Source organism: Sciurus vulgaris, assembly GCF_902686455.1.
Source record: "Sciurus vulgaris genome assembly, chromosome: 4".
Classification (NCBI taxonomy): Eukaryota; Metazoa; Chordata; class Mammalia; order Rodentia; family Sciuridae; genus Sciurus; species Sciurus vulgaris.
The window spans coordinates 58,956,972-58,984,909 of NC_136464.1; the positions used below are offsets into that span (position 1 = coordinate 58,956,972).

Below are 27,938 nucleotides of genomic sequence, written 5' to 3' on the forward strand. Positions count from 1 at the left end.
GTACCCCCCGCCAAAAAGAATCCATCATGTCATTAAAGTTAGGGTATCTATATGCTCAGTAACAAATGATTGGAGAATAGTATTGGGCACACAGCTTAAACTAGGAATTGCTATGTCATTGATACTTAAAATGACAAGGTGTATTTTCTCCAGTCTGCGCATATGTGCAATTTCACTTGTAATGTCTGAGTATAGGATTTTACAGGTAATTTCTCTAGGGCTAATAGAAACGGGACAGTTTTTTTTTTTTTTTTTTTTTTTTTTTTTTTGTTAAATCTGTCTACAAGCTGCGGAGGAAGGTATGACACCTGAGAACAGAAAACTGCCAGTCAAGTCTTTATTCATTACATATACATTCTAAGGTGCATTTTTCAGCCTCCTGGATAGTAACATCCCAAAAACTTCAATGGACTGGACTAAGAAGGTTCTCAGGTAAGCCTCAGAAAAGTTGATGTGGGCATTGGGCATGATGTCATATGCCTGTAATTGCACTTGGAGACTAAGGCAGCTTTTGAAGGATAGTTTGAGCCCAGGAGTTTGAGAGAGGGAAGCCTAAAAAGAGGCTTATACTGAATATATTCTGCAATCCCAAGGACTTAAAAAACCTTGCATCCCAAAACCAAGTTTCAGTTAATTTGGCCTTTAGACGCCTTAAACCTTGCCCTGCCTTTCCCTGACTTGTAAAATAAGGCCACTGGACTTAGAACAATTGAAATTCTGATTTTGAAGTGTTTGGTGATGTACCATTTGCTGAATCAAGCACTGTCTCCAAGTACTGGGGCCCAGTTAGACTTTTAAAAAGAAATGTAGTACGAGAAGGCGGCATCTAATACATACAGTCCTCAGTCTTAGTCTTATATAAATCTTGGAAAATTTAAAATGTCATAACTTAAACAATGTAAGTTAACAGAAAAAAGTCAAATGACAATTTTAATAGACTTTAAAACAGTGTACAAGTATAAAACACTGGTTTTTGTATTTCAAAAGTTGGAGGAAGATATCCAGTCATTAAACAGTCTACAAAACATATGCCAGTAGATTACATAAAAGACTATGTACAATATAAAAAGAGCTGAAAACAGTCTTCACTGTAAAAATAATTTAAAACAAATTTTTCAATTTAAAATATCATCTATAGCACAAACACATCATGCAAATGGAAAACTATACTGCATTCTTTAGTGTAGCCAAATAAATTCAGATTGAGACATCTTTTAGATAGGGAAATGGCCATTCAATACAATTTTCTCCTCTGGCAGTAATGGTCCTAGCTGGGTATTTTATGAATAAAGAACAGCTATGTTTCAAACCCTCTTTATTGTAATAAATACTAAACCAACATAAGAATATAATTTGGGAGTAATGGTCAAAAAAGGTCTGGAAAATAAATGCTGTGACTTTATAAAATATGAGCTTTTTTCAAAGGCCTAGAAGCTTCAGTAGTTGAAAGTCGATCTCTAGTTTTAAGGCAGGCTAAGCTTTTAAATAAAAATGTTAGTTTTATTCAATAACTATTCTGCTATTACAAGTTCATGTTCCTCTCCATAATAGTAGGCTAGCGGTTTGGTATTCATTATGCCAATCCTCCCAACAGGAGACATGTACTTTCTGGCTGAGTTAAAATAAACATCTCATTACTTTGGAACTGTAATCAGGGACCTGTTGTTTTCCTCATTGATGGAAAAACAACAGTCCAAAATATTACACTCTCCCCAGTAGAAGTACCATTATTATAGATTCAGAAAAGCTTTGCATGTTCACATGTTGGCAGTTTAATACTTGTGGAAAAGGATCAATGCAAGCTCTACCACAGTGATAGGTACTTAAACAACAATAGCAAATATTTCAAAACTAAGGAGATCCAGACAGGCACTATTGTTTCTAAAGCAACTGAAACATTTCCAAAGCATTCACTTGTCTTTTTTAGGTTAGTTTTATGGGCCAATTATAGACATTACTACATATCTGCAGGAAGTACAAAAAGCCATCTTCATTTGAACAATAAATACAATACTCCTGAAACTCTTAGCACCAAAGTCTTACTTCTAAAAAGTAATGACAACTGAGTGCTCTTCCACATATTGTTGACTTCCATCTACTTACATTGCATGTCATTTATAATTTTAAAAAAGTTAGCTGCCATAAGTTTTGGAAAATGCCAGTGTTTAAAAATAGATAATTGTGCTAAAGAATCAAAAGTTCAGCAGAACAGATATTTTGAGGACTTCAAACCATTCAATGTTACAAAGAAAAGTGTGAAATACCATTCTTTGGTCTAGATAAGCTGTTCCCTTTACATTAATTTAACATTCCAATGGCTTTTGAAAACTTTTAAAATGTTGAAATTCACTAGGCAAAAACAAAATTATACATACAATACAGATGTATCATACAAAAGAAACTTTAAAAGAAAGTCATGACCAATAGCTGACTAAAGATACTTAGTACCTTTCTTTAAAAAGTTAGTGTTGAGTGTACAAGTACAGAAATGGAAGTTAAAAAATTATCCATGAAAAAAACAATCTACCAGTCTATAAATATTACACCTTTCTGTTTTCCTTGCTCTATTTGAGTTCACAAGTAAACATTCATTTTGACATGCTGAAGTTCCTAATGCTGGTGGAACAATTCCTGTACCTGGACAATTATTACATTATGATTTGTTTGCTGGATAGTTAATGTCTGTTACTTCCTGTTTCATGGATATAGCTTCATTAACTGCCTCTCCATCGCCTCCATCAGCTGCAAATCCAGTTCCTGCAGCTCTTTCTGGAACATCAGCATCATCTTCCAGGCCATTGTAGAACTCTTCAATTTCACTTTCATCCTCCATGGGTTCTTCTAAACTTGGACTCTGACATGTACCACTATCACTGTTACTACCACAAGAACTAGAGGATAAGACGTCGTCTTCGGAGTCTGAATATACTTCAGCGCCATGGAAAATGTAACGATTTGGTGGTAAAAACAGGTATTGATTACCTGAAATATAGTAAGAAATGAAATGTTAGACTTAATTCAGTCTAATTGGACAATCTGGAGTCCAGACTAGGTTCTATCTGCCTTTTATTACTGGAGATTATAATTATTTTTTTGTTCTAAAACAAGAACTTAAATTAGTCCTGGATTCAAATCTTAGTTCTTTGTACAAGTAGCTAGCTGTATGACTCAATTTCCTCATGTGGAGAATGAAATAATTTTAACCCTGATTTAATGATGAAAAAACAATCATATTCAACAATTCCTTTTAAGAAATTTGATATTACATATCCAGTTCTGTAAAGCACATGTTTTAAAAACATTTCCATTTAACTTTTCAAACAGCCTACTATCTAATATATTGTCAATATCTTCAACACCCCACTATTCAGAATGCAATTTGTGGATACTGGCATCAGATTTCAAGCCTTACCACCCACTCACTGAATAAGAACACCTGTATTTTGTTTTTAGTGCTATGGATTGAACTCGGGGGCCCCCAGAATCTGTTTTTACAAGAGTCCTGTATACATTAGTAGACTACAGTTAACCTATGTTGACAAGAAGCTCATTAAGCCATGGACAGACACTAGAGCAAGAACTCCTTAAGATGTGCATTCTTAAATTTCTCTTTGAAGTGGCTTTCAAACATGCTTCATGACCCAATTCAATTCTCACACTGAAAGAGCCTGTCATATGACAATTCTGACCTGAATCTACAAAACTCATTTGACAGTCCACTACAATTATGCTGTGAAAATCACTTATTTCACTGTTTAAACAAAGGTACTCCATATTAGTTTTCATGGTTGGAGCAGGAGTCAAAACAGAAACCCACTACCCCTTCTCCCCCCAGCACTTGGGCCATGCAGTGACTAACTTAACTGTGCCAATGTGGCAACCAGGTTTTTGTGATTTGAGTCTAGGATACAGTACAATAAATACAGCATTTTTTATGTGCAAAAAAGCAGGTTTGTCTGCTGTTGTGAATTCAAGGGTAGAAAAAGGAGTCTTTAAATTGGTCCCAGCATATGACGATATTATACTTTTGTTTCTAGCCTCAGTGAAGTACTGGGAAATAATACCAAGATTCTACTCTTAGTAGGGTAAAATCAAGTATACAATTTCTGGGGCAAAGTTATATATGACTAAGAATCTATCAAAAGATCTGTTCAAGGAAAATTCAGTGCTAGATTTTGTATATGGTAAGACTTGTATTATCTCATTAGAATTATGTAGCAAATCATTAGTACTTGTCTTTTGCACATTTGCAAACAAACATAAGCATGCTTCTATTTTTTTTCTAACACTCTACTTAAAAATTAGAAGTTAGTTTACTTAAAAAAATTTCTATACCCTAATTTCCAAGTAGAACCTACCTTTTGGGTGTTCTGCTAAAAACAGTAGTTACTCTGATCTGCCTCAGCATCATCTGCTCTAAAATTGGTTTTGTTGTTGTTGTTGTAGTTGTAGATGGTGAGAAAGGTGAAAGAATTTCATTTTTACTTATTTTTATGTGGTGCTAGGGATCAAACCCAGTGCCTCACACAATGCTAGGCAAGTGCTCTGCCACTAAGCTACAGCACCTGTACTAAAATATTAGTGAAAATTAATCACTTATTTTTATACACAAACATAAGTAGATTAATCATTGTCTCCAGAATTTAGTATAGTGGGAAAAGACTCAAAGCCTTCTTCAGCCGAACTAAAAATTTAAAATGGCTGGAACACTTAACACATTTACCTAAAACTTGCTGGTTTCCACCAAGAATGGTATTAAGACTATACTGTGTTCTAAGTTGTGCAAAACTGCCTAAGTTAAAGCAGATACCCGTTTTTTAAATTAGGACCTTCCCATGTATACTGCTTTGACTTGACATCACCCTCCAAAAAGCAGGGTTTTTCCACCTGTGTTTTTTTTTTTGTTTGTTTGGGTTTTTTTTTTTGTTTTTTTTGGGTGCTGGGGATCGAACCCAGGGCCTTGTGCTTACAAAGCAAGCATTCTACCGACTGAGCTATCTCCCCAGCCCCTCCACCTGTGTTAATACTAAATTGATAAGACCGCATGTGTCTTCTCAGTGGAGGAGAATCACGAAATGTTCTCCAGATCTGAGACTGTACAATGTAGTGGTTAAGAGAACAGCCTGGGGTTAGATAAACCTGGAATCCAATCTGGCTTTTGTACTTTGTAGTTGTTACCTTGCATGGTGTTATACATAACCTTGATGGTCCCCCATTTTCCCACCCGAAACAGGGAAGCAATAATAGTTCCTACCTTGTGATTTTAAAATTAGATATGTGTATAAAGCAGTTGACCCACAATAAGTACACCAATCATTTCTACCAGTTAGAGCTTTCATCAGACAATGGCAGAGTATATAACATAAACCCATTCTCAATATTTATCTTCATCTTCCCATCCCTTGGAGAAACACAGCACACCATTGAAAGCAAACACTTTTTTCCCTGTATTACATAAGATACCACCAGATTTACCTTTCTGTGACTTTCTCTAAACACAGTTTTCAATTCATCTATGGAAAGCTACCCAAATCAGGGCTGGGGATTTAGCTCAGCAGTGAAGCACTTGCCTAGCTTGCACGATTTCCATCCCCAGCACTCTGTAAGGAAAAGCGGAGGAACTACCCTAATCAACTAACCTGCCAAAACTGGTTTGTCTCACACAAGATATTTTTACAATAATCATACTTTCAAAATGATTGAACAGCATTTCTTACCATCAAGCCGCTTACTAATCTGCTCTTTTGCAAGTCTGTTGGGCCAGCACTTTCTCACTATTTCAGCAGCTGAAGTTCTTTCACCTTTCTCACCAGTATTGGAACCAACATCCTTCAAATCCGGATTTTCCACATTAACACATTCTACACTCCTAGTAGAAGTCTGTACTTCCTGTGATTTTTCTTCCACACAACTCTTTGATTCAGATACATCCAAATCATCATTACTCTTCGTTGTTTGGTCTAGAAGTGTAACAATCACTGAAGAATCGGGTGGTGAAGTTCTTTCTGGTGAACTTGAGTCTTCTGAAATATTTAGAGGTGTTGGTGGCAACTCTGATAAATGAACCAACTCTTTTTGTGTTCGTGGAGGTTTTTCGGTAATTTCTGAAAGCTTTACAGGGTTACAGCAAAGTTTGGCATATTCACCACCCAACCTATGACACAATTCATTAATTATGACATCACAGTCTCCAAGAAGCTCTACATCAAAATGCAGATGAGGCAGAGGTTCCCTATTAATTAATATCTGAGGCACTTCATGGGGTATGGAACCTAAAAACAGGTTGAAAAGAAAATTAGATAAAGAGGGGAAGCGAGCTAATAAAACCATAACAAATGCACCCTTGCATAAAAAGACCTGAATTCCAAACACAAAATAAGAAACCTCCACTAATATTGAACAAGTCATTACATTTCATCAAAAATCTAACAAGCAAGAGAAGCATTAAAGCATCTCAGGTTCTGCTCCTGTCAGCTGGTTACCTCTGAGCAATCTTCTCATTCTTTCCATTCTGAACTTGTTTCCTTCTCTGTATAAAATGGGAATAATGTCATTACTTTCCCATAAGGTTGAAATGAGGACGTCACATGCATAGAATTCTTGGCACATAGGTGTTAGGTTACCATTGTATTGAAGCAGCTCCTGATATATAAAAGCCATACAAAAATATTCTATACTACTTATTATAAACTTGTTTTACATTTTCAAAAAATTATCTTTGCCTATCAAAAATCATGTTTGCCCATTATCAACACACTCTTCAATGATCCCACAGGTACATTCCTGTAATCCTAGTGTCTTGGGAGGCTGAGGCAGGAGAATTCCAAGTTTAGAGCCAACCTCAGCAACTTAACAAGGCCCTAAGCAATTTAGTGAGACCCTGTCTCAAAATTTTTTCAAAAGGCAAAGGCTGGATGGGGGGTAGCTGAGGATGTGGCTTAGTGGTTAAGTGTCCCTGGGTTTGATTCCTGGTACCAAAAAATAAAATAAAGCTTTTAAGGCAGAGAAAGCCAGGTATGGTAGCTTGAGGTTATGGTCCTAACTATTTGGGAGATCACTTGAGCCCAGGAATTCAAGGCCAGCCCAGGCAAGAGAATAAGAAACCTAGAGGTGTAACCCAGTGGTGGAGTGCCTACTAAGCATGCATCAAGCCCAGGGCCACAAAAGGGTGGGGGGCTTATAATACTAAATTGTTTCATTTAATTACAAATTACCCTATATTCTACTTTACAAGGATTTCACAGCTATTTAGGAAAGACTGAGGTATGTGATAAAGCCACCAGATGTGAGACAAATAAAGAATTGGAGAGTTTGACTCTGCTTCTTCTGTTTACTTATTTGATTTGCTGACATGGGGTTTAGTTCTCTGGTTTGAGGTCTGATAATGTTTGCTCTTGTCCTCCCATTTTCAAAAGATCTGCTATATCTGAAATATTCCTCTCATCTCCTTTGCTTCATTACAGGAGAGAAAAAAGGTAGTATGGAAGCATGCTGAAGAAATTTCCCCAAAAATAATAGGGTTTTGGATTACATGAAAGCATTCTTAACACACTGAGGTTTATATAAGCTAGAGCCATGTACCAGGATAATGACATGGCATGGCTGTCATTACTACAGGAAGGGACTATCACTTTGAATCCCTATATTCTTTCACAAGTACAATATTCTTTTTTGTTTGTTTGTGGTGCTGGGGATTGAACCCAGGGCCTTGTGCTTGTGAGGCAAGCACTCTACCAACTGAGCTATATCCCCAGCCCTACAATACACTTTTAATAAGCTATACAGTTGAAAAGTGTGAAAGATCATAAACTAATAGCCAGACAAATAATTCCTCAAGCTTATGTAAACAAATTGAAGCTAACCTTTGCCATATTAAAAACACATTTCACTAAAAAGTGTAAGTTCAAGCTGGGTGTGGAATGGTGCTACACACTTGGAATCCCAGCTACTCTGGAGTCTGAGGCAGGAGGATCATAAGTTTGAGGCTGGCCTCATCAACTTAGCAACCCTGTTTCAAAAAATTAAAAAGGACTAGAAATATGCCTCAGTGCATTTTCCCTTTATCTGAATTTTCCATGAGTAATAATTGAAATTTAATATTACTTCTGTTTTGACATTCCCCCAACCCTCATTACAATATCATTTGCACCAATCTTTATAAAGAAAAATATCATTTAAAAAATAGAACTTAGCTCTTCACCACTTTTCAACAGGAACAGTAAGATTATTATAAAGATCCACAACCTGTGGTATCATATGCAGAAATATTCACCCCAAACCATCACTGACTTACTTGGAATTAGTGCTACCGGTCTTACTTTCAGGGAAGACCCAATAACAATAAGGAGATCCACTTCATCTTTGTCGTACTTCATGGCTCTATGAAACTGTTCTGGTAAATTTTCACCAAAAAAGACAATCTCTGGTTTCATGATAGCAAGTGGTTCATCAGCTGGGCACCTAGGACATCGAGGAACTACCTGCAAGTTCCAGATTCGGGTTGAGATGAAGTGAAGGAAAGGCCCAAGTTAGTAGTCAGTATTTCCATACTTTATAAAAATGCATTTCAGAATTATCACAGAAAAGCTGTGGATTAATAGCAGTGAAAATGGATACACACTAAATGTCAATTATAAGTTTACTGACATACAATGAAACATTTTCCTGTGTTTTTTGACAGTATTTTTAAATATTCTGAAGATTACCACAACTCCTAAGGATTCTAAATCTGACAAACACTAAAAGGGAGAGAAAGGAGAAAAACTAATACAGCAACTTCTTACTTGTGATCTGGCTTTTTATTTTAGGCTTAGATAACAAAGGAGCCAATTTCATGATTTCAAGGTACCCTTGTATTTCACTAGAATTCCCAATGGTAACACTTTCTTCCTGGGCCTTTCTCTATCATATAAATACTTTGCAGGGGTGGAAAATACTGGTAGCTAAGGAAGGACAGATCAGAGATGTGTACGTTCCTAAAATATGGGTGATGAATTACCTGATTAAAAATATCTCCTCTTACAGCTTCACAGTCAACTTTATATTTACAAATCAGGCAAGATGCTGTTGCAAAGGAACCTAGAACCAATCAACATACATAAACTTTATTAAAGGAATACTTGGTTTCTTAAACATACCATAAAGGTTATAAAGTTTAACACCATAAAAGTTACAAGAATTTTAAGAGATTCCACATGGGAATTTAGAGGAAAAAAAATACACACGGAGAATTCAATCCTCAACTGTGAAATATGAACATAACTCTCTTTTAAAACTACTCGTTTAAATGAGATGAATTAACTCCACCAGTGCTAAAATTCTTCAGAATATGAAGGTTCCAATTTTAATATCTTAGTTCAACAGATGTGTTTCGGAAACTTTATAGATACATTACTTCTATATTCAAAGCATTTAAAATAACAATGTCATATTACTACAATATCTTCTGAAATGAAAAGCATATTAATATTTGGCTAGATGCAGTGGCACACGCCTGTAATCCAAATGACTTGGAAGGTTGAGGCAGGAGGATCACAAGTTCAAGGCCAACTTAGCGAGGCCCTGTCTTAAAAAAAGGGGGGAGTGGAGGCGGCGCTGGGGATACAGCTCAGTGGTAAAGCATCTCTGGGTTCACTCCCCAATATCAAAAAAGTAGTATATTAATATTTCATGTTTTCTGCAATTCAGCAACAAGGACAATGCTTCTATTTTCATTACTTTACATTCTACTTTTCTTAGATTACCTACAACTAATCAGATAACATGTTAATAATGTTTAAACTCTCATTACTGGAAAGCAGCCTGCTTTCTAATGCTGATTTTTCCTAAGAAACTAAATAAATTACCAAAAGCCAATTTTGAAGTTTACTAACCATGACATTGAATTATCCTCTGGATTCCTGCAACCTGTTCCAAGGTATCTATATTCTGAGTATAGTTGCGAAGTAGTTTTCCTTCCTTATCTGACAACGCTATGAATTTGTGACAAAGAGATGGTTGGAACTGTCCAGGATATATTTCCTACATAATGCAAAAGGTAGAAAAAGCTTATGTTAATAAAATAACTATAATAGTCATCCATCCTGCTTAGGGTTAACAAAAAACTACCATTATATAATCCCCCATATATAATTTTTAAAACAAAATATTCGAGCCTTTTAAAGCATCCAGATGGATGCAACACACACCTAGAAAAAGGATTTTTGCAATAATATGTATAAAACTCAGCAATTAGTGAACTTGGCCCCTTGAAGAAAATAAGGTTGACCCATAAACATCACTAATAAATGTTAACAGACTGAATAAGTCAGAAGTAATACTCCTTAGGATATCAAATTTTTGCTGGCTGCAAATTCAAATTTTTTCTTTAAGGAAAAAGGGGAAAGTTTACACTGAAATTACAGATTTCAAAGGTAGGTATGGTGACTTTTTTTAAAAAACTAAAAAAAGGGCTCTGTCAACATACGATTATTTAAAAAAATTTTTTTAAATTTCATCATTCATTATAAATAATCAACCTGTTGGAAGTTTAAAGCTAAAGTTTTAATTCCTTACCAAAATTGTTTTCCTTCCACTGCACAGGCACATACTGGTATAGTATAGAGCTGCTCATGAATGCTGAGTTGCTGGATTTTGTGTGTGTGTTTTTCCCCCCAAATAATGCTTCAATGCTGTTTCTTCTTTAAAAACAAAGAATTCAGATATACACATGGCAAAAAGATCAGAGAAAAAGTATCAATTTTGGTCCTCCCAACTTTTGACAGTGTTTTATTCAATTTCATTTAGTGACTATGGCAAAGGAAGTTTCTTTTCTACTTTTTCTTTAAAGTAGTAGTGCTATCATCTACTTACTTCCTTACCATTCATTACAGCTCTAACCTATTATAATGCTAGCAAAAACAAAAAACAACTGGACACAACCATATGTCCATCAATAGGGAACTGGTTGTATAACTATGGCATATCCGTAACAGTGGAATATGCAGCCATAAAAAATGAGGGAGACCTAGATGCACTGACTTGGAAAATGGTCCAGGACACGTGGGGTGGGGGGAATAAGTCACCAGTGTGTATAGTTTGTTTTGTTGTTAACTAAACAAAAATGGAAATGCATGTATAAACAAATAGGTCCATAAAAACAAGCCAGGAAGAATATAAGTTGTAAACAAAGTTGGGGTAATTTTCACTTCTGACATTATACCAAGAAAGTTTAATAATGAAATGAGATGACTAGTTTTTTACCATGTACATGTCCACATGCTGCTAAAAATTATTATACAAAAATCCAAAATTTTTGCCTTTCAAATGTTTATCAAAAAAAAGTCAAGAACAGTTCTTTTCAAAGAAAGGAATAATGGCAATTAAAAAAAAATGCATACAGGAAGAAATAGCAAAAGAGCTTATTAAAATCAATATTTATAGAAAACTAAAAATCTACATTATGTTCTGGAATACTGGTAAGTTCTACTATACCAAGCATCATCTCCTACCCAGGACAATTTGTTTTAGTACCTTTACACTCAAGAAATTAAATACTGTAGCGCTTTACTAATAAAGTTCCTTCTGGAATGATTCTTTAGGATCCTTATTTTGACCAACATTAGAAAAAGGCTAGAACAGATAAAATAAGATCTCGGGGCTAGGGAGACAGCTCAGTCAGTAGAGTGCTTGCCTCACAAGAACAAAACCCTGGATTCAATCCCCAGCATGGCAAAAAAAAAAACCAAAACACCTCTATAAAGCAGTAGGCAGATTGATAAAAGCATGCCAAACACAGGAGAGGAAGAATGACTAACTCCAGGGCACAGCAGAGGACAAGAGTTCTAAGACAATATATACTCCTTGAATTAACTGTATGTCTAAACTCTTTAGGAGAGTGGTAAGGAATACAATAATGTGTGGAATGCTATATTTCACATATATCCCAGTTTCCCCTTCTTGTCCAACCTGTTAAAGATGATTTTTAGCCCATAAAGTTATGAATCAATTTCTGTTACTAAGGGTAATTCATGAAAGACTTTTTAATAGTCCTACATTTTACATGGTAGAACCTATATGATGAGTGTTAGCTCTATTTTCTTTCAAATATGAAAAGGACCATGTCAATTTAAATATAGTATTCAAACTAAGGAATATAATCAGAAATTATTCAGGACTGTTTTAACATAAACCAGTCGGTCCTAAGAATTTGAGAAGTTTGATGAAAACTAAATGATCTACGATATAATTTTTAGATAGAATACAGATTTAACTCTTTCATATCAGAACTGTTACATGCTAGCCAGCCTTGTTCTAAGCAACACCCTTAAGCCCTTTTAAGGAACCAGTCATGAGAGTTGGACCATTCTGCTGAGATCAAAGACTTAACATAAAAAAGGAAGCCTTCCTCACAGCTGTGTATGAAAACAGGACCCAGGATTTGGCCACCAACCAGGGTGGTCAGAGTTAAAGCTCAGAACTACCTGGAATCTCAAGAGTTTCCATGCAAAAACAATGGCTTTCCTCCAGTGGTGCTCTCTGCATGTCTTTTTACCTCAAGTTTCTAACAGTACAAATAAAAAACCCTAAAAACACAACTGTAATTGCAGCCCTTGAAAAGTAAAAAGGACTCTTCAAAATCTTAGCATTGATAAATCAAAGGGAGGCAGAGAAGTGAGACAGATTAATCCTGTTAAGGAGAATCCTCATAATCTTATTTCACTTATTCTGTAAAATCACACAAATAGACTACTCAATATTTTTTTCTCTTTTAAATGTTTTTAGTTGTAGATAGACACAATACCTTTATTTTATTTGTTTTTATGTGGAGATGAGGATTGAACCCAGTGCCTCACACATGCTAGGTAAGGGCTTGTAACACTGAGCTACAATCCCAGCCCTCCCCACTACTCAATATCTTAATCAGTACTCAATACTAAATAAAGTTGGCCACCTGACAAATTCAACTGCTGTGCCACACCTGTAATCCCCGCAGCTCAGGCTGAGGTAGGACTGCAAGTTCAAAACCAGCTTCGGCATTTGCCAGTAAATAAATGGAGCTGGAAAATACCATGCTAAGTGAAATAAGTCAATCGCAAAGAACCAAAGGTCGAATGTTTTCTCTGATATGCAGACACTAATTCACAATGAGGAGGGGGGTGCTAGGGAAGAATAGAGTTACTGTGGATTAGGCAGAAGGGAGCAAAGGGAGGGGAGGAGGTAGAAATGATAGAATGAATCGACATTATTATCTTGTGTGCATATATGATGACATGACCTGTGTAACTCTATATCATGCACAACCAGAAGAATGAGAGGTTATACTCTATTTACATATGTGTCATAATGCAATCTACTACCATGTATAACTAATTAGAAAAAAAAAATGAATATTGTTAAAAAAAAATTCCAGCCTCAAAAACTAAACAACTCAGCGAGACCCTGTCTCTAAATAAAATAGAAAAAGGGATATGGTTTCTGTGGAGCTCTCCTTTATAATGCAAAAGTGGCGATAGATAATATATAAATGAGAATGATTCTGTTCCAATAAAACTTTGTTTATGGACAATGACATCAGAATTTCATGTAAGTTCACATGCCATGAAGTATTTTTTGACATTTTTCTCAGCAATTTAAAACCTCATTGTTAGCTGGGGAGGCAGTACTGGGGAGATGGTCAGTGGACACAAAATCTCAGAAAGGGAGAATTAGTTCAGCAATACCTATTGTACGACATGGAGATTACAGTTAGTAACAGTGTATTATATACTTGAAAACTGCTGAGAGTAGATTGTGAATGTTCTTATCTCAAAAATAAGTAGGTGAAATGTTATTTAGCTTGATTTAGGCATTCCATAATAAAAAGATATATCAAAACACGTTGAACACTATAAATACAATTTTCATTTGCTCATTCATGAAGAATATTACTTCTTAGGTCACAGATTGTACAATAGACAGTGGGTCAAATCTGACCTCATTATTACATTGTAATTTTAAAAAGCTGGAAGAAAGAAGCATGCTTCTTTATTGTAGTGTGCCAACCCCTGTCCTAACCAAAGGAATTCCAATTAATGAAACTATTAGTTACTATTTAATGAAATTTTAGTATATACCAGGTATAAAAAGCTCTTATATTTTGTATTTATTATAAATCCACACATAAAACTGAGGGCTGGGTTTTTATATTTTAAAGGGTTATAAAGAAAAATAACATATGTCAGAGGATCCATAAAGCAGGACACATATTTATTACCTGATCCTTTGTGGCAAGTTTGCTGACCCTCTTTAAGGCACATTCATTCCCATTTTACAAATGAAAAAATCCCAAAACACAGAAATAATTTATCATTTTGTTAACAGGAACCATAAGTCGCAGAGTTGTCATTCAAACCTAGTTTTTTATACAAAAAGTCCTACTCATATAGACTTTCCAATTTTTTATGCTTCAACCTCAAATTTTCTATTTTTCTTTTGGACTAAGCACCATTTTTCTTAGGTTACAAACTAGACTAATTGAGCAATACTAGTTTGGTAAGTCTACCTCATTTTGCTCATCTTCATAGGATTACCACAGAATGCAATTCAGTAACCCTAACATCAAAACAGTAACCTAACATAAAAACTCTTCCAAAAAAACATATTCCTACAAATCAGTATGAAAAGAAAAGCCTTTGGACATAGCTCAGTTGGTAGAGAGCTTGCCTAGGATGCACAAGTCCCTGGGTTTAAACCCCAGCACCACCACCAAAAAAAAGAAAAGCCCTAGAATGGGGATTTAAAAAAATGGCTAAGAACAAAAAGACAATTCAAAGATATACACAGAACCGGAAGTAAAAGTAGTCATCCACACTAATTAAAACAGAAATACTAGGGGGCTAATACTATATCTGGGAGGAGAAGAAGGAATGCATGAAGTGCTATGTTCAAATTGAGGGTCAATAAATAAATAATAAAGACTAAAGATAAACAACAAAAGATAAGAACATTAACATGCTAATTTTTACCTATCATACATTTATATAATTTCAAAACTGCTAAACAATCCTAGATTTTAAAAACAAAAACCCTCTAATATCCACTGTTAGGCATTACATTATGGTATAACTCTAAAAGACAGAATACTATGCAGCCTCCCTCCCCCTCCTTGTCTCTTGCCAATGAGGTACATCCGTTAAGTACCATTTATTTGCAAGAATACTAAGCAAGAAGCTTATGAGCATGGTGGCACACGCTACTGAGGGAGGCTGATGGCAAGTTTGAGAGCCTGTCTCAAAATGAAAATAATAATGACTGGGATATAGCTCTGTGGTACCACACCCCTGGTTCAATCCCCAGTACTGCAAAATTAAATAAATAATAACATGTTAGATTGGCAGTGTTGCTCAGTGGTAGAGCACTTGCCTAGCATGGACAAGGAGCTAGCTGGATTCCATCCTTTGAATGACCAAAAGAAAAAAGTGAATACTTACAATGTATTGTGGGGTTTTTTTTTTTTTTTTTTTGAGGGGAGGTGGCGGGGGAATAAGGACATGCTAAATCAACAACCTTCTCATATGTGTGATGAAAGTGTATTAACCTTTTCTGGTAGAAATGTATCCAGATTTAAGAAAAAAATGAACTAGCAATTTCTCTCTCAGAAATTTATCTTAAGAACAATGGCAGGGCTGGGGTTGTGGCTCAGTGTGGCCCTGGTTTCAATCCTCAGCACCATATATAAATAAAAAAAATAAAGGTCCATCGACAACTTAAAAAAAAAAAAAAGAAAAGAACAGCAACATACCAAAAAGGACAATTACAGCAATGCTATTTGGATATATAAAATATGTACTTTCAGAATGAGAGTATACCTCTTGATCAGCATTATATAACATTAAAAAGTATTTTAGCTGGGCACAGTAGTACACACCCGTAGTTCCAGTTAGGAGGCTGAGGCAGTAGGATTGGAAATTCAAGGCCAGAGTGGGCCACTTAATGAGACTATCTCAAAAAGGGCTGGGGATATAGCTCAGTGGTAAAGTTTGATACTGGGTTCAATCCCCAGTACCAGAAAGAAAAAATAGTATTCCAGTGTCTGACAGAAAAGTTTCTAGGAAAGCCAAAGCAGTTCAGAGAACCGGTTTTATGATAAAGACATAATGTAACATCCAACTACAAGTACTACACTGACATATATATATATAAATGTAACATGTACACGGGTATTGACATTATCTTCAGATGAATGGAACTGCAGCAACTAGTTTTCTTTTTGCTTGCATTCTTTGACTTTTTATGTAATGGAATTGTTTCAAAACTGAATTTTGGGCTGAGATGTACTTCAGTGGTTAAGTGAAGCCCTGGCTTTGATCCCTAGGGCCAATAAGAAAAAAAATTAGTAAAACTCTTTATAACTATATAATCTGGTATGTTTTCATTCTATGTGTTTTATCAAATATAAAACATACATTTTTGGAATGAGGTTCATAAAAATTCAGATCATATTTCTTCCTCTACTTTTTCTTGAACTTCAGTCACTTCAAGGAAAGAACATTCACTGAATATTTAGAACTATGACCACAACTCATTATCTTAGCTGGATGTGGTTGTGGATAACTAGATTAATCTCAGCAACCTGGGAGGCTGAGATAGGAGGAGAGAAAGTTCAAGGCCAACCTCAGCAACTTAGGCTCTGTCTCAAAATAAAAAAAATTAAAAAAAAAAATTTTTTTAATAAAATGAAAAGGGCTGGGGACCTAGCTTAGCACAGTAAAGTGCCCCTCAGTTAAATTCCAGCACCACTTAAAAAACAAATTTAAGTTCTTATTATGGAGCAGGAAAAGAAAGTGGTTCAGAATATTGACTATCACTTTAAAATTAGCCTTAACTATTCTTGTACAAAAGATTTCAAAGTGGTACCACACGGATGCATGCTATAATACCTTGATGCTAAATGATAGCAATTTTGCGGGGAACACTGACCCTGTCTACATACATTTTTAAATATCAGGTCTGGAAGTAGAGGGGTCAGTGGCAATTAGTGGGTGAAAGCCAGCAATGCTGCTAAACACTACAATACCCAGGAAAGCTCCCTGCAGCAAAGAATTATCTAGTTCAGTGTCAATAGCCGAATTGGAAGAGCAAGCACTTGGCATGCAGGAGAGGTCAGGGGTTCAATTCCCAGAACCAAAAAACAAATGAAAAAGAAAATGCTCTTGTGGACCACAAACCTCTTCAACACGCTTCTCCTTTACATTCCCAATCTGGGTGAAATCTAAATTTCTTCTCAATAATTACATACACCCAATGGCTTAATCTGATGTAGAAATTCTCCCTTTTCTTCCAAAATATCTCAATTTTACCACTATTTCCTTTTTTCATTGCTTCACTTTCACTCACAACTAGCAAAACTCACAAGCCATTTATGAACTTTCCACCTATTTATAGTGACCAGCAGGAAAGTTTCAAGTTAGGGCTGAGTTACAGCTCAGTGGTAGAGCACCTGCCTAGCATAAGAAAGGCCCTGAATTCCATTCTAAGGCAACCACACACATACACGAAAGTGTAGGTTTTTTGTTCTTGGTTGGTTTAGGAATCTAGAAAAATATGACAGTATTTACATATTCTCCATTGTTTGGGTACTGTCCTGCATTCTTTGTTTCTCCTAATCCTTCTCCCAGTTATTAATTTTTAGACCCAAACTTACTTATATTGTCTCTCCTACCTATATTATTAAGTACTACTTCGGGAACCAGAAGCTTTCTTCCTAATGTGAAAACTACAAGTACAAAGAATTATACATAGATTAATTTAATTAGCTTTTAACATAAATGAAAACAAAAAAGGAATCAGGCGAATTTTTATATAATCATGATTATAAACAGCTTCACTTAATATTTTTAATTTTAAAGACAAATGAACAATATTGACCCTTTCTCCTCCCAAGTAATATAAAATCTGTAAAGTAGTAGTGCTTAAGAACTATTTTAACAGTGTTTTTTTTCCCATTCAAAAAACTTTTACTCCACTTTCTCAAACTTAATACATGTGTTCCTAACAATTATGCTTCAATTGTTCATGAAAATTTCTTAAAACATTAAACAAAGCTAGCCATCATCTCAAGTTATTTCCCTGTTAACTATTTTTACAGCATGTTAGGAAAGTATTTAGGAAAGCATCAAGAAATACATATATGTATATATGTGGAAGGCTTCACAAATTTGCATGTCATCCTTGTGCAGGGGCCATGATAATCTTCTCTGTAGCATTCCAATTCTAGTATATATGCTGCTACAGAAGCGAGCACTAGTGTGCCTTTTCTGTTGTAACTCATATTTCTATTTTCCTTTATGCTTTCTCTAGATTTCTATTAAAATTTTAAAAGTTTTTAGGATTGTCTTTATCAGAGTAATTATGAATTACTTGTACAGGTTTTCAAATGTTGAAGTCAGTTTAAACTAAAATAAGGTCTTGCTATGTTGCCCAGGCCGATCTAGAACTGCTGGGCTCAATCAATCCTGCTTCAGCCTCCTGAGTGTCTGTTACTAGAAACATGAGTTATAGCACCCCATTTGGTTCCCACATTTTTCTAAGTGTCAGTTTACCACACTGAAAAAAGATATATAAAAATCTGCTATTTAAAAGAATTGAACCAATTTTAGACATCTAACCACACTTTATAACTTAAGTAGGAAATTTATTTTCATGGAATAAGTTTAAAAAGCCAACAAAGGAGTTAATTTTGACAACATGGTTTCCCCCTCCCCCCAATTTAATAGCAAAAGTCTTGGGACCACTATAGAATATGCAGTAGTAAAGGAAGCTTTTATAATGCGAATATAAGATCAAAGTAGTTTCTAGTTACCTGCTGGCCTTCTAGAAGTGTCAAGGTCTACTAATTAGAGCTGTTATAATGCCAATGTCCTAGGTCCAAATCAAGAAATCTATAATTAAATGATAGTTCCTTCGTCTTCAAAATCATACTGTGGTCCACTAGCAGTGGTAGATTAAAATAGTGCATCTTCACTAATCTGTAATTTTGTAATGCGCAACTAACCAAGTGTCTGCTCTACAGGTCAGATATAGATGACCACCATTATTGCTGATACATGAAGTAAAAAGTTTGAAATTTTGTTAAGTTACTTATTTTTTAAAGGATGCAAATACTCTTGACTGCCTGAGATCCTCAAATTCAGTTTTCAGTTTGACTTTTCCATTTTATGCTAATATACATTTAATATACTACACTGGGACAAAACGCATTTTTATTCTTTAAAGATGGCCACCAATTTAAATTAATACCAGTTGTTCTAAATTTAGAAGAGCTTTTCTTACAGTCATGTAAATATTTATTATGGTTTGAAAATAGATGAAGACACTCTTAAAAATCAGGTGTATTAACTTAGTTTCTTTCTAGATTCACTAAAAAATAGTCTCTAGCACAAAAAAGCCCTTTCAAATGTACATCCAAGTTTAATCTTCTTTATTCATAAGACCAAACTACAGGAAAAAACCCAAAGTTTTCTAATGAATAAAATCTCTTAGGTATGGTATACTAATTCAACTTTATACTCTAGAGTGGAACTACAAGAGATTCAAGTGAACCATGTATATAAATTTTCTAGTCATCACATTAAAGTGAAAATTTCAAATATATTTTACTTAATCCATTATTGAAGGGATTATTTCCATATAATCAATATTTGTTAGTATTTAATAAATGAATTTAACAAGTATTTCTGTAGCAAGGTCTCTAAAATCCAGAATGTCTTCCATATTTACAGCACTTCAACATGTTTCAAGTACTCAATAGCCACATGCAGTTAGTGGCTTCTATACTGGATAGAATGATTCTACAGAACAATTTATTAACAAAAATGCAACCTCAGAATCTTCTCCACCTTAATTACAAATGATTTTTCAGGCACATACTTATGTGTTAAAACCTGGCTACTACAAAACACACTAGAGTAAGCTAAGCTCAGTGGCAGATGCCTGTAATCCCAGTCATTCTGAAGGCTGAGGCAAAAGGATAGCAGGTTGGAGGCTAGCTTCTGCAACTCAGACCCTGTCTCGAAATAAAAATTTAAAGGGTTGGGGATATAGTTCAGTGATAGAGAGCTTGCCTAGCATGCACAAAGCCCTGGGTTCTAACCAGTGCCACCAAAAAAAAAAAAAAAAAAAAAAAAAAGTAGATGTCATAATCTTCGTGACTCAGAAATACTGAACGTCAAAATAGTTCTATCACTTTTATATGGTCTATGACCTGCAAAGAGAAGCCCAGACAAAATAAAGATCATGAATGAAGTGCATATTTTAAAAATTAAAAAAATAAGATACTTTTCTTTAAAAGATCAATACTACTAAAATAAAAATCTTGACTAATGAGTAATCTTAATGCCACCATAATAATAGCATCGCTTAACAGACAATGCATTAAGAAAGCTTAAGAAGCCTATAAATAAAATACTTTTTCATCAGAGGCCACTAAGAAGCAATTAGAAAGTTAGTAGTACCTTTGCAAACTTGAAGAATGGTCTTGGATCTTTTCTGAAATATTCAATATCAAACATTGCTTGAGGATCTGGAAGATCAGGGAAGTCTACTGCAAGACGAGCATAAATACCATCTCTTGACCTGAAGTCAGGTATTCCACATGAAACAGATACCTGAAATATGCATGGCATAATTTGTACAATTAACTCTTCTACCTTTATAATTAGCAGCTCTCTTACCATACAATTTCAGAGGAGAGCTGAAAAATAAAGTTTTAGTTTGAAGTCTTTTGGGGGAGAACAGAATAGTACCTCACCCTAATTTCAAACAGAAATTAAAATACCCAAATAAATGAGTCTAATTAAAACTGCCACATATTCTGTTTTTAATGGCGATAAGGAATTTTAAGTTGGGCTAATTTTAAACCTTTAAGTATTCAATGAACAAATTAAAGCAATTACAATCTGATTAAAAAAGGAATAAACCAATTTAACCACTTAACTAGAAAGAAGGCAAGAATTTCTACCACAAATTATTCCCAAATAAATTGCTCTTATATGGTCAGTATCCTACTACCCTCAAGAGTACTAAATTACTATTATTTTCTTTAAAAACAAGTTTGCAACCAGGCATGGTGGCACCATCCCCGAGACTCAGGAGGCTAAGTCAAAAGGATTCCAGGTTTGAGACCAGCCTCAGTAATTTAGGAAGACTGTCTAAATATAAAAAAAATTAAAGGACTGGGGATATAACTCAGTGGTAAAGCATCCCCAATACCACAAAAAATAAACAATGCTGCAAGCTGGGCATGATGGTGTGCCCTTATAGTGCCAGCTACTCAAGAAGGCAAGAAGCAGCTCAGGAGTCTTAGGCCAGCCTGGGCAACACAGACCCCATCTCAAAAAATTAATAAAAACTATGTTGCATGTTTCAGCTCTTAATTTTTTAATAGATTTAGACACTGATTATTCTACAAATAAACCCTGACATTCCAAACGGAGATTCAAAACTTACATACATACACTTAATTTATTTTTTGAGGACACTGGGGATTGAACTTACTGGCAATTTACTACTGAGCTATATCACCAGTCTTTTTAAAATTCATTATTCTGTGAAAGGGTCTTACTAAATTTGAGGCTGGCCTTGAACTAGCCGCAGCCTTTCAAGTCTCTGGAATTACAGGAATGTGCCACAGCACTGTGCTAAAATTTTATTTTTACAATTTTACCAAAGTTGACTCCAACTTGACCTCAGAGTAAAACAAACTTATCTAAATCACATCTGTGAGCAAAACCTAACCATCATGCTACTTGAATGTAGCTCAGTGGCAGAGCACATGTTTAACATGTTCAAGGCTCAATCACTAGCCATAAGAAAAACCAGCTGGGCATGGTGGCACTCACCAGTAATCCCAGTGGCTCAGGAAACTGAGACAGAAGGATCACAAGTTCAAAGCCAACCTCAGCAACTTGGCGAGGCCCTAAGCAACCTAGCAAAACCCTGGCTTAAAATTAAAAAAAAAAAAAAAAAAAAAGGGGGGGGGGGTGTTGGGGATGTGGATCACTGGGGTAAAGCGCTCCTGAGTTCAATCCGCAAGTACCCCAGTACCAAAAAAAGAAAAAAAAAAAAAAGAAGAAAACTGAATTTCACAGCCTTAAGTAAGTCAAATGAAAAATGTCAAATTACCACAATCCTACTAGAGATGTAGCTCAGTAATAGAGCACTTGACTAACGTGTGAAATCCTGGGATTAAACCCCAGTACTGCTAAATACATACATATATATAAATAAAATTTAAAATATGACCTGTCCCCCCCCCAAAAAAAAACCACCATCATCCTATTATCTTAATATGATAAAAAAGTAGAAATCTGTTACCTTCCCAACACTAAGTTCTTCATTTGTGAATATCAATTACATTTCTGTTTTCTCCATGAAAACTGACCAAATATATAGCATCTCCACCTAGACCCTGACTTATCATAACACAAACAGAATTACAATTTCCTGCATCTCCTTGAGGAGCTGTGGTATAACAGGTAAAAAATCTTGCCTTAACTCCCACTACCTACTGTGCTATAGAAGCAATAATTTTTAAAGGCTGTTGGAGAGATTTTTTTTAAAAAAACTGACCCTATATAGCAACTGCACTACACTCAGATTTTGGCATTTTCCAAACATCCACTCCAATTAAGGACGAATTCTTTTAAACCAGAAAAAATGTTCCTTAATTAGAAGAAGATAAAACCACTTCTTCCTTTTGTTGGTGTTTTATACATCTTACATACCCCAGCTCCAGTCAGAACTATTATTTTTTTGCACTCTTGCAGTAATTTCACAGCATCTTCAATTGTATTAATATCTTTTCTTTTTTTCCTTTTTGGTGGTTCTGAAAGGATATTAATAACAATCTGCCACAGAGTCATATCATCCAATTCAGGTGGAGGAATTGTTTCCGGTAGTAAATCTTTAAGAATTGTTCGAGGATCTGTGCCAATCATGAGATGTTGCTGAACAAAAGTATATGGACCTATATTAAGAAGAAAAAAGACTCAGATCAAATCTACTTCCAAATAACTTGTAAAAAATCTCAATTATATTCTGAAGTAATGTGTTAGTAATCTCTAAGGTTATTTTACAAAGAAAGAAAATGCAAGACACAAAGTTAATGCTATATCCCAGTGAGGTTATGGAGATCTAATCAAGAGTTGAGTTCTCTTAAGCTATAAGTATGTATGTCAAGACTTAAATTAGGAGAGGGGGAGGGCCCAATGGTAGAACATATGGTTCAGCATATACCAGGCCCTAGGTTCAAACCCCAGAACCATAAGAACTTTTAAGATGAATTAACTACCAGATAAGTTTTTATGGTTAAAATCTAAAAACATACGCTATAACTAATAAAAAAATATATATACAAAGTTGTTCTATAAACCATTATAGGAAAGACTTTACCAGTCCTAAAAGCCCATGTTATTTATCAGGGAGACAGAAGAGAAAAAAAATCTAGGCTGTGGTTGTAGCTCAGTGGTAGAGTCCTTGCCTAGCATTATGTAAGGCACTGGTTTCAATCTACAGCATCACATAAAAATAAGTAAATAAAATAGAGGTATTGTACGCATCCACAACTTAAAAAAAAAAAAAAAAAAAAAAAAAACCCTATATGTAAATAACATCTTTTAAAATTTTTCCATTAACAACCTTCAATTTGATCTTTACCAGTCTCCCAAGATGACTCATACAATGCCCATGTTTTTTAAATATTAATAATTCTTTTACCCTGAAGTTGCTCAGATCAGTTCTCTAGCTTGAGAAAATAAGTATTATAGATATTAAAAAGGAACTAACTAGTCATCACTATGTTTAGATAGTCAAGGCATTTTAAAAAGCTAGAGCACCACAAATTTTTTAAAAAATATTTAAAATGGTTATGTTATGCCTTTGGTATAAAAAAACTGATACTGTGGGGTTGGGGGCATAACTCAGTGGTAGAACACCTGCCTAGCATGTGCAGGACCCTGGGTTCAATTCCCAATACAAGAGGCAAGAGGCGGGTGTGGAGACAACTTTCCCATTCTCTCCTTTTGTAAATACTAAGCACAAACTATATATAAAGCACTTTATTTAGGCTGATACACAGTAGTAAAAAAAAAAAACCTGTCAAAAACCCTTGCCTCTATGGAGTTGTATTCAAGCACAAGAAACAAAATTTAAAACACCAGGTACAGAACTTGTTAAAACTTAAGTGATAAAATTAAGAAAAAATAAAGAGGGGCTACAAAGTGAGGAAGGAAGAAACTAACTGAAGAGCGTTCCACAAAGAAGATACAACTGAAGGACCTGGCTATTTGAGAAATAGCATAAGTTAGCTATCATAGGCCTAAGCTGCTTAGAAACAAAAAGTGAAGACTGGGGGTTTACAGATCTATGGTACAGCATTTGCCTAGCATGCACAGGTGTGATCTCAGCGCAGCAAAACTGAACAAAACTTGCCATGTAACCACATGCCTAAAAACCTCATCAGTTAAGAGGGCAGAGAATAAAAAGTTGATATAAAAAATTCAAAAAGAAAAACATATATTCCAAAGCTGCACAGCTCTGAACCATACCTATCCGTGGCCTTGGAGTCCAATCACTAGAGCTTGCATGTGAAGCTCTATCATCCTCATCACTTTCACAGGAATGAAAACCATTAGTGATAATTTCATCACTAAACAAAAGGTTATCTGCAAAAGAAATCAAAAGTAATTTAAGGGTGCTGAAACAATCTGCATCTAAAATGTATGAAGACTCAATTATGATGCAACCATTTTCATAGAATAAAACATTTACCATTTATATTGCGTGTATATAAAAACGTCTATGGAGTCAGCCTGCACCATTCATAGGAGCAGTTTTCTCCTCTTTAGGGATTCTGTTCAGAATCTAAAAGTTTCAGTCCAACAAGATCTAGAAATTAAGTATAATTTAGAGTATACTTTAAAAAACCAAAACAGAAGCAGGCATGGTGGCAAATGCCTATAATCCCAGCTACTCATGAGGCTGAGGCAGAAGGATCACAAGTTCGAAACTAGGCTCAGCAACTTAGTCAGCCCCTAAGCAACTTAGACCCTGGATCAAAATAAAAAATAAAAAGGACTGGGTATGTGGGATGTGGCTCAGTGGTTAAGCATCCCTGGGTTCAATCTCTGTACTAAAAAAAAAAAAAAAAAGCAAAAGAAATACTGGGTAACAGTACTGACCAAATTCTATTGTTATATCATGTGCGTGTATGAACGTGTAAAAATCGAATACAACCATTATGTAGAATTATAATGCACCAATAAAAAGATGAGCGAAAAAGAAAAACATTTTAAAAACCAAAAGAGTGGCTGGGGTTGTAGCTCAATGGTAAAGTGTTTGTCTAGAACGTGTGAGGCACTGAGTTTATCCTCAGCACCAAACAAACAAACAAACAAAAAAAAAAACAGAAAAAGGATGTTGGAGTGTAGCTTAGTCGTGGTTACTTGCCTAGCTTTTACAAGGCCCTTGGTTAGATCCCCAGCAAAAATAAATAATATTAATAATCTAAATGAATTTATCAGTCATAAAAGTTCAATAAATTTGTAAAACAGATTTATCCAAAAGTTAACAACATCCCCACACCCCCTTGCAGTTCGCACTTTTATATAACACTAAACATACTAAGGTAACTGTGCATTACTCTTCCCTACTCAGTTATTTCTTGAAATCAAAAGCTGTTTTATCAGTTCCTAATGCACATGTTCTTTGTCACATAGTTGTCCAAATGGCTCACTAGATGAGCCTGACACAAAATAAAACTAATAAAGACCCACACCTATCCAGGAGAGAAACTCATCAGATCACAAATACGGAACTCTCACCTCAAGGATGACAAAATGCAATACACCACCTTTGGCTTCAGAATACCAAAATAATGTCAATTTGTGTTTTGGAATTACCATGTACAAAAGAATTACACTGAACCTAAAACCACTTATAAGAACTGACTGGAAGAAAAATAATATTAATAAAAGTATTCTAAAAGCACCATCACTGTTCTCCTATACCTACTGTCAATTGCATCTCAGAAGTGTAATATCTTTGAAAATAGGCATTTTTTTTTAAATATCGTAAGCTTTTCCTAGAAACACCTTTGCTCTTTTAAAGTTTCAAACTTTAAAGTGAAAAACAATGACCCTCAAAAACAGCACAGGTGTCAGTTTGCAAAAGGTCGATCAACGCGACAGCCAGAAGTTGCAGACTTCAGTGTACTTGGAGAAGTGAGGAAAAAAAAAAAAAGGAAGAAAGACCTTTAATAAAAGTGATAAAGTAAAAGAGTAGGAGAGGAGCGAAAAACTTATTTTTAAAAACTGCGAGAGCCTGAGGACCTGGCGACTGCGCAAAGCAAGCAGCCCAGGCGGGCCGCGGACTGAGAGGAGGGAGGGAGCAAGTCGGCGCACAGCTCCCGCAGCACGGCCCACAGCCCGTAGGGGCGCAGGCGAGCGGAGGGCGGTAGTGGATAAGGGGACGCCGCGGAGCCAGCCACGAACCCCCCTTCCACCCCAAAGACCCCGCAACCTGACGCTAGGAGGGGCCCCGGAGAAGGAAGAGGGGATGCGCAGTCCCGGCCGCCCGCGCCCTGCGCACCTCGGTACCCAATCGCCGCCGCCGCCGCTGCCTCTTCCTCCTCCTCGCCCTCGTCGTCGTCGTCGTCGTAGAAGTCGTCCGCCCGCGGCGGCTCCCGGGATAGGCCCTGCAGGCCCGGCCCATTGTCTCCTTCTCCGGCCGCTGCTGTTGCCTGGGCCTCTCGCTCCCCACCCGCCGCTGCCGCCTCCCGCCACAGCGCCGCCGCAGCCGCCGGGCAGCCCGCTGCCGCCGGTGGCACCTCCCGCTCCGGGGCCGCCCCACTGGGCTCGCCCAGGCTCCGCCCGAGGCCAGGACCTTCTCTCCGCGGCCTCTTGCGGAGCGGTTCCCCCGCGGGCGGCGATGCGGCCTCCCTCTCGACCGCCGCTGCCGAGGGGGAGCCGCCGGGCTGAAGGGCGAGCGCCGCCTCGTCCGCCATCTTCCAACTGCCTCTCTGGCCCTCCTCCCTCGCCTCCTCTGCTCCCGCTCGACGCGCGGCACTGGCGCCCCCGCGGCTCGGGCTGCGGGAGATTTAAACCCCGTCACGTGACCCACCCCTCGCCGCCCCCGCCCTCCCGCCGCTCCCGCCACCCACGCGGGCCGGACCACAACACCGCGGATCACGTGGCGGGCGGAGGCCCGGGCGTATTCTGCTCTGCTGGGGCTGGGAGGAAGCGCGGCCCGGCTGCCTGCGGCCCCACCCCTCGGTGGCGGGCGTGTCGTGCAGCCAAACTCGCCCCTTGGCGGCTTTTCAACTTCTCTTTCAAACCGTCCTCAAATCACTACCGCCTGAATGTCTCAAGTCATGGTCCGCTTCTGCCGGAAGTGTATACCTTGCCTGTTTTAGCCGTGTGTAGATTTAGCTAAGGGTTAAAACAGCTCCTGAGAGGAGATAAGGAATGAGCTGACTGCGGCGTAGCTTCCCGAAATATGTTGGCTAGTGGGTAGGTTTTGTTAAAAGTGTAGGACGTAGAGGGGAGAGGGCACAGCTCCTGCCCCCACGGTCCTCACGCCATTCTGACAAGGCTTCTTTAGCAACTTTTTCTCCTTGGTCAATTGCTCTTTTTCCTTCTATCACTTGTGGGGTGGTATGAATTGTCAGATCCTTAAAGGCATGTCTCCCACTGGAAAGACCCTTGGCCTGGGGGTTGTGATCAGCCAGTCTGCTTTCTGGCCTCAGAATTGGGCCCAATTGTAGGTGAATCCCCTAGGCTGAGGCAGGAGGATTGGAAGTTTGAGCTAGCCTGGACAACTTAGTGAAGTCCTATCTCAAAATAAAAGAAGGGTGGGTTCAATCCCCACTACCTGTCCCCCGAAGTGTAGTGGATCGAATGGGATAGCATGGGAGAGAGCACAGA

At 36.8% G+C, this 27,938-nt stretch overlaps 1 protein-coding gene across 2 annotated transcripts; it reads right to left on the bottom strand.

The window, feature by feature from the left end:
- Window positions 1-903: 903 nt before the first annotated feature.
- On the bottom strand, window positions 904-27,109 carry SIRT1 (sirtuin 1). Of its 2 annotated transcripts, XM_079135777.1 has the most exons (9): window positions 26,605-27,109; window positions 24,564-24,680; window positions 22,743-22,984; window positions 20,472-20,624; window positions 9,873-10,020; window positions 8,999-9,078; window positions 8,294-8,480; window positions 5,718-6,272; window positions 904-2,982 (listed from the first exon to the last, which is right to left on the bottom strand). In XM_079135777.1, exons 1-9 carry the CDS (start codon window positions 27,017-27,019, stop codon window positions 2,654-2,656), a joined length of 2,226 nt encoding a protein of 741 aa, XP_078991903.1. In that variant the 5' UTR covers window positions 27,020-27,109; the 3' UTR covers window positions 904-2,653. The 2 variants fall into 2 exon arrangements, with proteins under 2 accessions (XP_078991903.1, XP_078991904.1); XM_079135778.1 differs by lacking the exons at window positions 22,743-22,984; window positions 24,564-24,680; window positions 26,605-27,109 and adding an exon at window positions 10,555-10,679 and having other exon boundaries at window positions 20,472-20,611.
- Between the last annotated feature and the right edge of the window lie 829 nt (window positions 27,110-27,938).